At 54.2% G+C, this 12,291-nt stretch overlaps 1 protein-coding gene across 1 annotated transcript in view; it reads left to right on the top strand.

Moving 5' to 3' along the window:
* The first annotated feature begins 2,644 nt into the window (after positions 1-2,644).
* The window catches only part of GAS7 (growth arrest specific 7), a 101,366-nt gene continuing 91,719 nt past the window's right edge, over positions 2,645-12,291 (top strand). The window contains exon 1 of the mRNA XM_061577120.1: positions 2,645-2,895. Within this exon, the coding sequence (XP_061433104.1) occupies positions 2,713-2,895 (183 nt within the window). The 5' untranslated portion in view covers positions 2,645-2,712. The remainder of the gene's footprint in view (positions 2,896-12,291) is intronic.

Raw genomic sequence — 12,291 nt, 5'->3', positions numbered from 1 at the left:
GTAGAGAGAGGGGGGGGGGTAGAGAGAGGGGGGTAGAGAGAGGGGGTAGAGAGAGAGAGGGGGTAGAGAGAGGGGGGGGGGGGAGAGAGAGGGGGTAGAGAGGGGGGGGGGGGGTAGAGAGAGGGGGGTATAGAGAGGGGGTAGAGAGAGAGAGGGGGTAGAGAGAGAGAGGGGGGGGTAGAGAGAGGGGGGGGGTGAGAGAGAGGGGGGTAGAGAGAGAGGGTAGAGGGAGGAAGAGAGAGGGGAGTAGAGAGAGGGGGGTAGAGAAAGAAGGAAGGGGTAAGAAGAAGGAGCAAAGCGTGAAATTTTTCGTAAAATCTTTCATTTAAACACGGAGGGAGGGGGGCACATAAAGCAAAACATTGAAAAAAACCGAAATGATGAACGAAGCAAAGTGCCGACTACACCGAGCATCTTCTTGTTTCCTCTGAACGTAAAAAAGAGAGACTGGGAGATAGGGGGAGAGGGAGAGTGTGGAAATAAGACATGCTTGAAATCGCTTTAGACTATTGTCATTGTGGTGCGTGTTTGATGTGGCGACGCTGCGCTCTGATATTGTAGGAGAAAACATTTATTTAAAAAAGTCTATTTAATAAAAAAAAAGAGAGAGTGGGAGATAGGGATAGAGGGAGAGAGTGATAGATAGAGAGTATCAGATGGAGAGAGAGAGAAAAAAGAATAAAAAAATAAAAAAGATAGAATGGGCGTAATCTCTGTATAGGAGGGGCCGGGTTTGCAAAGGCGGTCTTGCGTGAATTTTTTTTGGGCACGTCACAGACGCGTGTGGAGGGCAGAACGAGAGGAGGGGAGGGGAGGTGAGAGGCGGAGTTGAATTTTCATTTCGCTCTGCGCTGCCGCTGTGGGTGAGGAGGAGGAGGATGACGACGAGGCATCTGGGTGGATGTGGATTGGAACGCGTGCCGGGAAGACGCAGAGCTGCGTGCTGCTAAGGCTACTCACTACTACAACTGCTGCTGCTGCTGCTGATACTACAACTGCTGCTGCTGATACTACAACTGCTGCTGCTGTTGTTGCTGCTGCTCCGGCTGGATGTATACACTGAAAGAACGGCTCGGCAAAGAGCAGCACGGCTCGAGAGGAGGGAGCGAAAACACGACAACAACATTGACCAGCAGCGGCAGCGGATAACACGCTGCGGGCCAGAAGAAGAAGATCCAGACGCGATTTCTCTTCTTTTGGGATTATTATCATCGAAGTGGCGATGCGTGGACTGCAGGCGCCTTCCGGCTGATGTGTGTCGCTGTGTGCGCGCACCATCACACACACCACCACCATCACACACACCACCACAACCATAATCATCATCACGCACACCATCATCGCCATCGCGCAGACGTGAGTGGACGCTGATCACCGCCAGCATCGCAACGCGTTCGCCGGACATCATCACCATCATCACGCTCGGCACGAACATCACCATCATCACCATCATCACGCTCGGCACGACATCACCATCATCACGCTCGGCACATACATCGACATCATCACGCGCAGCGAGTGCGAGCGCACAGCGCATCGCGTGACACCACCAGCAGCATCACGACGACACGCGCGCACGCAGAGACCACATCACACCCGCAGCACACACACACACCACACACACACACCACACACACACACACCACACACTACACACACAAACCACACACTACACACACAAACCACACACACACAAACCACACACACACAGCACACACACACACAAATACCACATCATACCCACATCACACACGTAAATACCACATCACACACGAAGCACATCACACATCACACACGTAAATACCACATCACACACGCATCGTATCACACCACACACGCAGCACATCACACACACCTTTGCACACTCGCACCAAACTCACCATACACACCAGCTACCTCCAAAGACAAAGACCCCCCGTATAGGCTTCACAGATCGTCGTGGCGGCGGGCAAGTGCTGCTAGCGGAGAATCTAATCGCACACAACCCACCCCCACACACATAGAGCTACCCACCCACACAGTCACCCACCCACCACACAGTCACCCACCAACACACTCACCCACACAGTCACCCACCAACCAACACAGTCACCCACCAACCAACACAGTCACCCAGCCACCCACACAGTCACCCACCCACCAACCAACCCACCCAGCCACACAGCCACACAACCACACAGCCACACACCCACACAGCCACACACCCATCCACACAGCCACCAACACAGCCATCAACACACCCACCCACGCACCTACCAACACACCCACCCACACAGCCACCCACCTCCCCACACACAGTCACCCACCCACCCACACATCCACCAACACACCCACCCACCCACACAGCCACCCAGCCACCCACCTCCCCACACACAGAGTCACCCACCCACACATCCACCAACATACCCACCCACCCACACAGCCACCCAGCCACCCACCTCCTCACACACAGAGTCACCCACCCACCCACACATCCACCAACACACCCACCCACCCAGCCACCAACACACCCACCCAGCCACCCACCCACCACCTCCCCACCCAGCCACCCACCAACACACTCACCCACCCACACAGTCACCCACACCCACCCACACACACAGTCACCCACCCACACCCATCCACACACACCCACCCACCCACACACCCAGCCACCCACCAACCCACCAACACACCCACCCACCAACCCAGCCACCCACCCACCACCTCCCCATGGAGGCGGGCTCGCTGTGCCGCGCCGTCTACGCGTTCGCGGGTGACGGCCACCCGAGCGGGCTGCGCTTCGACGCGGGCGACACGATCCGCGTGCTGCAGGCGCTCGCCGACGGCTGGTGCGAGGGCGAGAGGGGCGACGACAAGGGGTGGTTCCCCGCCGCCTACGTACGTCTCGTGGAGGTGAGGAGGGGGAGGGGAGGGTGGAGAGAGGAGATGTTGACTCCCTCGCCTGGTGTGCAGGAGGTCGTGGGTTCGATCCCGACCCTGACGATGCCTGCTGCCGCTGTATATTAGGAGTTTGCGTGTCTCTCTCTCTCTCATCATCATCACGGTGGCTAGGAGATGTTGACTCCCTCGCCTGGTGTGCAGGAGGTCGTGGGTTCGATCCCGACCCTGACGATGCCTGCTGCTGCTGTATATTTGGAGTTTGCGTGTCTATCTCTCATCATCATCATCACGGTGGCTAGGAGATGTTGACTCCCTCGCCTGGTGTGCAGGAGGTCGTGGGTTCGATCCCGACCCTGACGATGCCTGCTGCTGCTGTATATTTGGAGTTTGCGTGTCTCTCTCTCTCTCATCATCATCACGGTGGCTAGGAGATGTTGACTCCTTTGCCTGGTGTGAACCCGATCCTGACGATGCCTGCTGCTGCTGCTGCTGTACATTTGGAGTTTGCGTGTCTCTCTCATCATCATCACGGTGGCTAGGAGATGTTGACTCCTTTGCCTGGTATGCAGGAGGTCGTGGGTTCGATCCCGACCCTGACGCCTGCTGCTGCTGTATATTAGGAGTTTGCGTGTCTCTCTCTCATCATCATCATCATCACGGTGGCTAGGAGATGTTGACTCCCTCGCCTGGTGTACAGGAGGTCTTGGGGTCCGAACCCAACCCTGACGATGCCTACTGTTGCTGTATATTTGGAGTTTGCGTGTATCTCTCATCATCATCACGGTGGCTAGGAGATGTTGACTACCTCGCCTGGTGTGCAGGAGGTCGTGGGGTTCGAACCCGACCCTGACGATGCCTGCTGCTGCTGTATATTTGGAGTTTGCGTGTCTCTCTCTCTCTCATCATCATCATCACGGTGGTTTAGGAGATGTTGACTCCCTCGCCCGGTATGCAGGAGGTCGTGGGTTCTATCCCGACCCTGGCGCCTGCTGCTGTATATTTGGAGTTTGCGTGTCTCTCTCTTATCATGGTCATCACGGTGGCTAGGAGATGTTGACTCCCTCGCCTGGTACGCAGGGGGTCGTGGGTTCGAACCCGACCCTGACGCCTGTTCTTGTATATTTTGAGTTTGCGTGTCTCTCGCTCTCATCATCATCACGGTGCCTAGGGGATGTTGACTACCTCGCCTGGTACACAGGAGGTCGTGGGTTCTATCCCGATCCTGGTGCCTGCTGCTGTATATTTGGAGTTTGCGTGTCTCTTTCTCTCATCATCATCACGTTGGTTTAGGAGATGTTAACTACCTCGCTTGGTATGCAGGAGGTCGTGGGGTTCGATCACGACCCTGACGCCTGCTGTTGTATATTGGAAGTTTGTGTGTCTCTCTCATCATCATCATCATCACGGTGGCTAGGAGATGTTAACTACCTCGCCTGGTGTGCAGGAGGTCGTGGGGTTCGATCCCGACCCTGACGCCTGCTGCTGCTGTATATTTGGAGTTTGCGTGTCTCGGTGGTCGCGTGGATTTTTCTCCGGGTCCTCCAGGTTTTTTTTTATTGCCTCCACATTTCGAATCACGCGTTTAGAATCGGAATATTTATTCATACTGGAGAAATCCGATGAGCTAAAAATATTTTTTCCTACAGATGTCCATTTGGGGCGGTTTCGACTATTTGTCTGCTACGATCAATTCCCACCCGATACGCTACTTTTGTTGAGCTATCATTCGTGGCCACATTCCGCTTCTGAAACAGAATAAAAAACATAGTTTAGTTTGAGTAGCAACAAGCGAGGAGGCAGGGGGGTGCCTTGGCTCTACCCATCCACGTGGCCAAAGCTACGAATTGGGGCTCCCCGTGACAACCACGATGAGGATTTCATATCTCAACAAAATATTGAAAACGCGGTTAGATGATTAATATGGAAATGATTTAATTTACGTTATACGTTTTTTTTTTCTTGCAATGCAATTGTAGCAGTAACGTAATCTTTCAATGGGGTTAACTACTACGGAGCTGGTAGTGGCTGCATTTTGGCGAAGATTGGAGCGCGCTCCCCTCTATAGCGTTCAATCTTCGAGACCGTAAGAGCGTAACGACGATGTGGTTCGGGCCAAGATGAGCCCACGATATCTAAATAATAGCCTCTAGGTGCGACCGTGCGAAAAACATCGCAATATTGGGGGGGGGTGGGCATCTTGATCCCACCCTGACTGATTGCCGGACCCCCTGAACTGATCATGTAGTGACTAGGCCACTGATAATGTAGTTACTAGGCCACTGATAATGTAGTTACCACGCCATTGATGATGTAGTTACTACACCACTGATAATGTAGTTACTAGGCCACTGATAATGTAGTTACTAGGCCACTGATAATGTAGTTACTAGGCCACTGATAATGTAGTTACTAGGCCACTGATAATGTAGTTACTAGGCCACTGATAATGCAGATACTACACCACTGATAATGTAGTCACTACACCACTGATAATGTAGCGACTAGGCCACTGATGATGTAGTTACTACACCACTGATAATGTAGTCACTACACCACTGACAATGTAGTGACTAGGCCACTGATAATGTAGTGACTACACCACTGATGATGTAGTTACTACACCACTGATAATGTAGTTACTACGCCACTGATAATGTAGTGACTACACCACTGATGATGTAGTTACTACACCACTGATAATGTAGTCACTACGCCACTGATAATGTAGTGACTACGCCACTGATAATGTAGTGACTACACCACTGATGATGTAGTTACTACACCACTGATAATGTAGTCACTACACCACTGATGATGTAGTTACTACACTACTGATAATGTAGTGACTAGGCCACTACCCCCCTCCCTCCCCCGGTCCAAAGGAATGTCACATTGTTCAGGCCCATTGTACGCTCATCTCCTGTTTACAGCCCCCACAGTCAGTGCAGGAAATGCCACATTGCCACGGTAGGGGGGACGGGAGTCATTTGATGACACCACTGTTGACATCCCTACAAATTCATTGCTGCTTGTCGTTTTATCGACCTCGGGAGGGAGAAAGGATGATGATAGGCTGAGCCCCCCCCCCCCTGCCGCAACCAGGACTTGAACTCGCCCTACCTCTGCTCTGCCCGTGTGTTTGTGTGTCGAAATAACTTCGCATCGTACGTGTAAGTCAGCCGTGCCAATTGGAGGTTACCTGGCCTTGAGCCCAGAGAAGATATTTCACAAATTAACCACGAGCTTCTCGCATGTAACTGGGACCCCACACGTGTAGCAGGGAGGGGTTCCTCGCTTACGTACAACATCTGGCAGTTCGCCGGCATTGATTCGAGCAGCCAGACTGCTGATGAGACGCTGAATGTGGAAACCGGTCCACGCACGCACAGTCTTGCTTGTGTTGAACCAACGGTGCTGGAATTGTACGCTCCCAAAAGGCCGTCTTGCCGATGGGATGAGGGACAGATACGGGGAAGGAGGCGAATTGTATTATTTTTTGTTGCGTATTTTACCTGTTAGAGCCATCTCAGGTGGGATAGCCACGTGACCCACGGCGGCGAGATGTTAACTACCTCCCCTGGTATGCAGGTTGTCGTGGGTTCGATCCCAACCCTGACTCCTGAATATTTGGAGTTTGCGGTGGGTCTCTCCCCATGGTCATGTGGATTTTTCTCCAGGTCCTCCGTTTTTTGCCGTCACGTTTAGAAACATCGCGCGTTTAGAGAATTCGTCTGCTATAAATGCCCACGTGATGAAACTCCGCTTCGTTGGGCTATCAAGTGTGCCCAGGTCGCATCTGAGAAAGAAGCTAATATCTTCTTGGTTCTTTTGGTAAAGTCACGTAGAAGGGAAATAATAAAATAATAAAAATAAACATAATAATTTATATTTTGTTATATAATATTATTATATTATATTATTATGGTTTATTATTTTTATTATTATTTTATTATTTCCCTTCTACGTGACTTTACCGAAAGAACCAAGAAGATGAATCACTGCAGTCACGAAAGCTTGAAATCGAAAAAAGAAGCTAATAGCTCAGTGGGCCTTACCTGGTGAAAATAAAAAAAAATTGTTTAGTTTAGAGTGGTTCTGCTGTGTTCAATAACAGCGGACGATTAAATACCCCGCTTGAAATGAGCCGAGTGGCCATACACATCGCGACAACTGAAGTTGCTCGGACCACGCACACAGGCGTGTGTGCCTTGCCAGGGCCCCGTGGTGCATGAGTGCAGCCTCCCAAATATTATTCACTCCGTCTCTCTATACACCCACGTGCGAATGTGTGTCGAACTTTCTTTCGCGCCGTACGGAGCCGACCGCGCTGATCGGACGTGCGGGGGACGGACAACTAAACACAACAAGCGGTTCTGAAATAAAACACATTCCTCCTGCGGAGGGAGCTGGTAGGAACGTTGGGTTGCTCGGTCAATGGCCAGGGTCAACGGCGGCGTGGTGTATTCCGCAAATATGGCCGACTGTGAGGGCGGGCACAAGCCGGCGTGAGTAGGTTAAACGTTGAGTTTTATAAGGGCACCACGGGGTGACCAGCCCCTCCCCTCCCCACTCACCCAGCCCAACCCTACCCAGCCCCACCCCTCTCACCCCCCACCCTCTCCACCCAGCCCCTCCCTCCCCACCCTCCCCTCCCACCCAGCCCCTCCCCACCCCGCCCCTCCCCACCCTCCCTCCCCACCCAGCCCCTCCCCACCCTCACCACCCAGCCCCTCCCCACCCAGCCCCTCTCCACCCAGCCCCACCCCTCCCATTTTTGGATGCACGACGGACGGACGGACACAATAATCCCCTGTGGGCTGGTGTAACCAGGAGGTTCCTGACAAGTATGAGTTTTCAATCTAGATTTTTTTAAATAAAGTCCATAGCTCCAGTGGCTTCCTAATACCACCACCATGGGGCCCTCCATGGCGGTGTCATTAGTAGTGCAGTCTCCGGCTATTACTCGCCGCGTCTCTCTGGCTCTCGATCTATCGACCCCGGCCTATCCTCGGTGCTGGAAAATCAGGACCATCGCCCGACAAATCGTTGCCCTCTTTCACGCGTCGTCTTCCCTTTCAAGGTGACGGGGCGTTTGTTGTTGGCGAACGTGTGAAGTTGATGTATTGTTGTGCTGTTGTTGTGCTTGTGCACTGCCGGCATACCAGCGGGATCCCCACGCGCTGGCGTTTGATGTTAAACACATTTGGTCTCTGACAAAACAAACAAAGACAAAGATCCCCTCCCCCCCCCGTGTAGCCTTAACAGACTGTTGGGGCAAGTGCTGTTAGCGATCACCTATGAAGGCCGGAACGGTACACGAGGGGGTGGGTGGCCAGCACCACGCCCGCACGCCTTTGTCTCCCCGGTGGCGATGTTTACTACACACCGCAGCAGGTACTCATTTGAGGCCGAGTCGACCTAGGGGAGGCCCATGACCAATTCAGATAATCGTCACCGGTGTTGGCCGCGAGCGGGAATCGCCGGGTTCGCAGCGCGGCGTGCTGACTGATGCACACCTGCGGGATTAGAAGATACAAAGATAAAAAACAAAGCTCCCCCGTATAGCCTTAACAGACTGTAGGGGCAAGTGCTGTTAGCGAGCACCTATGAAGGCCGGAACGGTACACGAGGGGGTGGGTGGCCAGCACCACGCCCGACCGCCTTTGTCTCCCCAGTGGCGATGTTTACACACCGCACCAGGTACTCATTTGAGGCTGAGTCGACCTAGGGGAGGCCCAGGACCGGTTCAGATAATCGTCACTGGTGTTAGCCGTGAGCGGGAATCGAACCCGGGTCGCCAGGTTCATAGCGCAGCGCGCTAACCGCTACACCACCGCTCCCCACACACACAGACACACACACAGACACACACACAGACACACACACACCTACAGGATTAGAAGATGCACACAAACACACACACAGACACACACACACACACACAGACACACACGCAGACACACACACACACAGACACACACACAGACACACACACAGACACACACACACAGACACACACACAGACACACACACAGACACGCACACACACAGACACACACACACAGACACACACACAGACACACACACAGACAAAGATCAAAGATCCCCCGTATAGCCTTAACAGACTGTAGAGGCAAGTGCTGTTAGCGAGCACCTATGAAGGCCGGAACGGTACACGAGGGGGTGGGTGGCCAGCACCACGCCCGACCGCCTTTGTCTCCCCAGTGGCGATGTTTACACACCGCACCAGGTACTCATTTAAGGCTGCGTCGACCTAGGGGAGGCCCAGGACCGGTTCAGATAATCGTCACTGGTGTTAGCCGTGAGTGGGAATCGAACCCGGGTCGCCAGGTTCATAGCGCAGCGCGCTAACTGCTACACTACCGCTCCCCACACACCTACACGCACACACCTCTACACACTTACACACCTACACACACCTATACAACAACAACCGCCATTCGCCACTAAGTGGCGGTGACGTCACCACGACGCTTGTGCCAGGCCAAGTGCACCTTGAGGCCACGTGAAGTGTCGAACGCCCGCTGGCAGGAGGTCACGGGGCAGACCCAGCAGGTGCCACGGGTCGACTGACCGAGATGACCGAGATGACTGGCTGATGCACCACCTGTGGCCCCCTACCGTACCAACTTGCTGTGCTTTAGCCACCCGGCGCTCCGCTCGTTGTTGTGAACGTCGCTCCTCAGCCCTCCGTTGTTGTTGGAGGGCGACTGCCTCCAACTGCCCAGTAGCGTCCTTCACGAGCCTCCTCCACTGAGGCCGATCTTGACACTGCTGGTACCAGTCATCGGCAAGTCCACTCAGCTCCACGTCCTCCTGTACCACATCACTCCATCTCTTCTCTAGCCCGCGCCGCGCCCGTTTAGCCCCCTCGATTTTAGGCATGCGGTAGCTGGGCATGCGTGCTACATGACCCAGCCAACGCAGCCTTGCCTGCCGGAGGAGCTCACCGATGGGACTTTGCCCAGATCTTTCAAGGATTTGTGAGCTCCTTACACAATCCAGCCTGGTTAAACCCAGGATGGATCGTAGGCAGGCCAGCCTAAATGTTTCCAACCGACGAAGTTGCTCCATTAGGGGGGTCCACGTTTCGCAAGCGTAGAGAAGGGAGGGAATGACCGTGGCCGAGAAGACCTGAAGCTTCATGCGGAGGTAGCTTCCACACAGCGTTACGCAACCGATGAAAAGATAATGCCGCTCGACTGATTCGGAGTGAGACCTCTGCTGATAAACTGGAGCCGGTCATAAGCACACTGCCCAGGTATGGGAAACTCTCCACTCTCTCCACAACTGCCCCATCACCGATTGGGAGTTGTGGGGGTGGAGTGTCTGATGGTACAAAATACCCAGGCAGGTGCTTAGTTTTGGTGGGGCTGATGGTAAGGCCCCACCTCTTAGTGGCACGCTCCAGTTTCAGCAGCAGCGTCTCCAACTCCTCTTCTGAATGAGCAGCTATTACCAAATCATCGGCATACATAACGTGGTCGATCAGCCTCCCATTATATCTGTACCAAATGGAAATTCCCCCGGTACAGCTATTGAAGGCTTCACGAACTACGCAGTCGAAATAGATGTTAAATAATGTGGGAGCCTGAGGACATCCCTGTCGCACCACAAGGTGTACAGGGGAAGGCTCTGATTCCCGGCCACGTAGTTTTACCCGGGCCCGCTCACCATCATGAAGGTCCTTAATGATCGTGAGCAGAGGGTCAGGGACTTCGAGTGTCTGAGTGGGTGAGTGAGTGAGTGTGTGAGTGAGTGAGTGCGTGAGTGAGTGGCTGAGTGAGTGAATGGCTGAGTGAGTGAGTGGGTGAGTGAGTGGGTGAGTGAGTGAGTAGCTGAGTGGGTGAGTGAGTGAGTGGGTGAGTGAGTGTCTGAGTGGGTGAGTGAGTGAGTGTGTGAGTGAGTGAGTGACTGAGTGAGTGCGTGAGTGGGTGAGTGGGTGGGTGGGTGAGCGGGTGAGTGGGTGGGTGAGTGGTGAGTGAGTGGGTGTGTGGGATGGTGAGATGGTGATTGGGTGAGTAGGTGGGTGAGTGAGTGGGTGGGTGAGTGAGTGGGTGGGTGACTGAGTGGGTGGGTGAGTGGGTGAGTGGGTGAGTGAGCGAGCGAGCGATTGGCTGAGCTAGTGAGTGAGTGGGTGAGTGAGTGAGCAAGTGGCTGAGTGAGCGAGTGGCTGAGCGAGCGAGCAAGTGAGCGAGTGGCAGAGTGAGTGAGTGGCTGAGTGGGTGGGTGAGTGGGTGGGTGAGTGAGTGGCTGAGTGGTTGAGTGAGTGGCTGAGTGGGTGGGTGAGTGACTGAGTGGGTGAGTGAGTGAGTGAGTGTGTGTGTGAGTGACTGAGTGACTGAGTGAGTGTCTGAGTGGGTGAGTGAGTGTGTGAGTGAGTGACTGAGTGAGCCCGTGAGTGAGTGAGTGAGTGGGTGAGTGAGTGAGTAGCTGAGTGGCTGATTGGGTGAGTGGGTGAGTGAGTGAGTGGGTGAGGTGAGTGTCTGAGTGGGTGAGTGAGTGCGTGAGTGCGTGAGTGGGTGGGTGGGTGAGCGGGTGAGTGGGTGGGTGAGTGGTGAGTGGGTGGGGGGTGTGGGGTGGGGAGATGGTGAGTGGGTGAGTGGGTGGGTGAGTGAGTGGGTGGGTGAGTGAGTGGGTGGGTGAGTGAGTGGGTGGGTGAGTGAGTGAGTGGTGAGTGAGTGGTGAGTAATGAGTGGGTGAGTGGGTGAGTGAGTGAGTGGGTGAGTAAGTGGCTGAGTGGCTGAGTGAGTGGCTGAGTGAGTGGGTGAGTGGGTGAGTGAGTGAGTGGGTGAGTGGGTGAGTGAGTGGTGTGAGTGAGTGGGTGAGTGAGTAAGTGGCTGAGTGAGTGAGTGGCTGAGGAAGTGAGTGGCTGAGTGGCTGAGTGGGTGAGTGAGTGAGTGGGTGAGTGGGTGGGTGAGTGAGTGGCTGATAGTGGGTGAGTGGGTGAGGGGGGGGTGAGTGAGTGAGTGGCTGAGGTGGGTGGGTGAGTGGGGGAGTGGGTGAGTGACTGAGTGGCTGAGTGGGTGGTGAGTGGCTGAGTGGGTGAGTGAGTGGCTGGTGGGTGAGTGAGTGAGGGCTGAGTGAGTAAGTGAGTGGCTGAGTGGGTGAGTAAGTGAGTGAGTGAGAAGCTAGCGAGAGAGTCAGTGAGTGAGTGGCTGGGTGAGTGAGTGAGTGAATGAGTGAGTGAGTGAGTGAGCGAGCGAGAGAGTGAGCGAGCGAGCGAGCAATTGGCTGAGTAGTGAGTGAGTGGGTGAGTGAGTGAGCAAGTGGGAGCGAGCGAGCGGTGAGTGGCTGAGCGAGTGAGTGGGTGAGCGAGCGAGTGATTGGCTGAGTGAGTGGGTGAGTGAGGAGTAGCGCAGGAACGTGGAGTGAAGCTGCTCCTTG

This window comes from Lethenteron reissneri, chromosome 63 (assembly GCF_015708825.2).
Source record: "Lethenteron reissneri isolate LAM-NWPU_2019-01 chromosome 63, ASM1570882v1, whole genome shotgun sequence".
Taxonomy (NCBI): domain Eukaryota; kingdom Metazoa; phylum Chordata; class Hyperoartia; order Petromyzontiformes; family Petromyzontidae; genus Lethenteron; species Lethenteron reissneri.
This window is presented reverse-complemented; position numbering and strand designations above follow the sequence as displayed.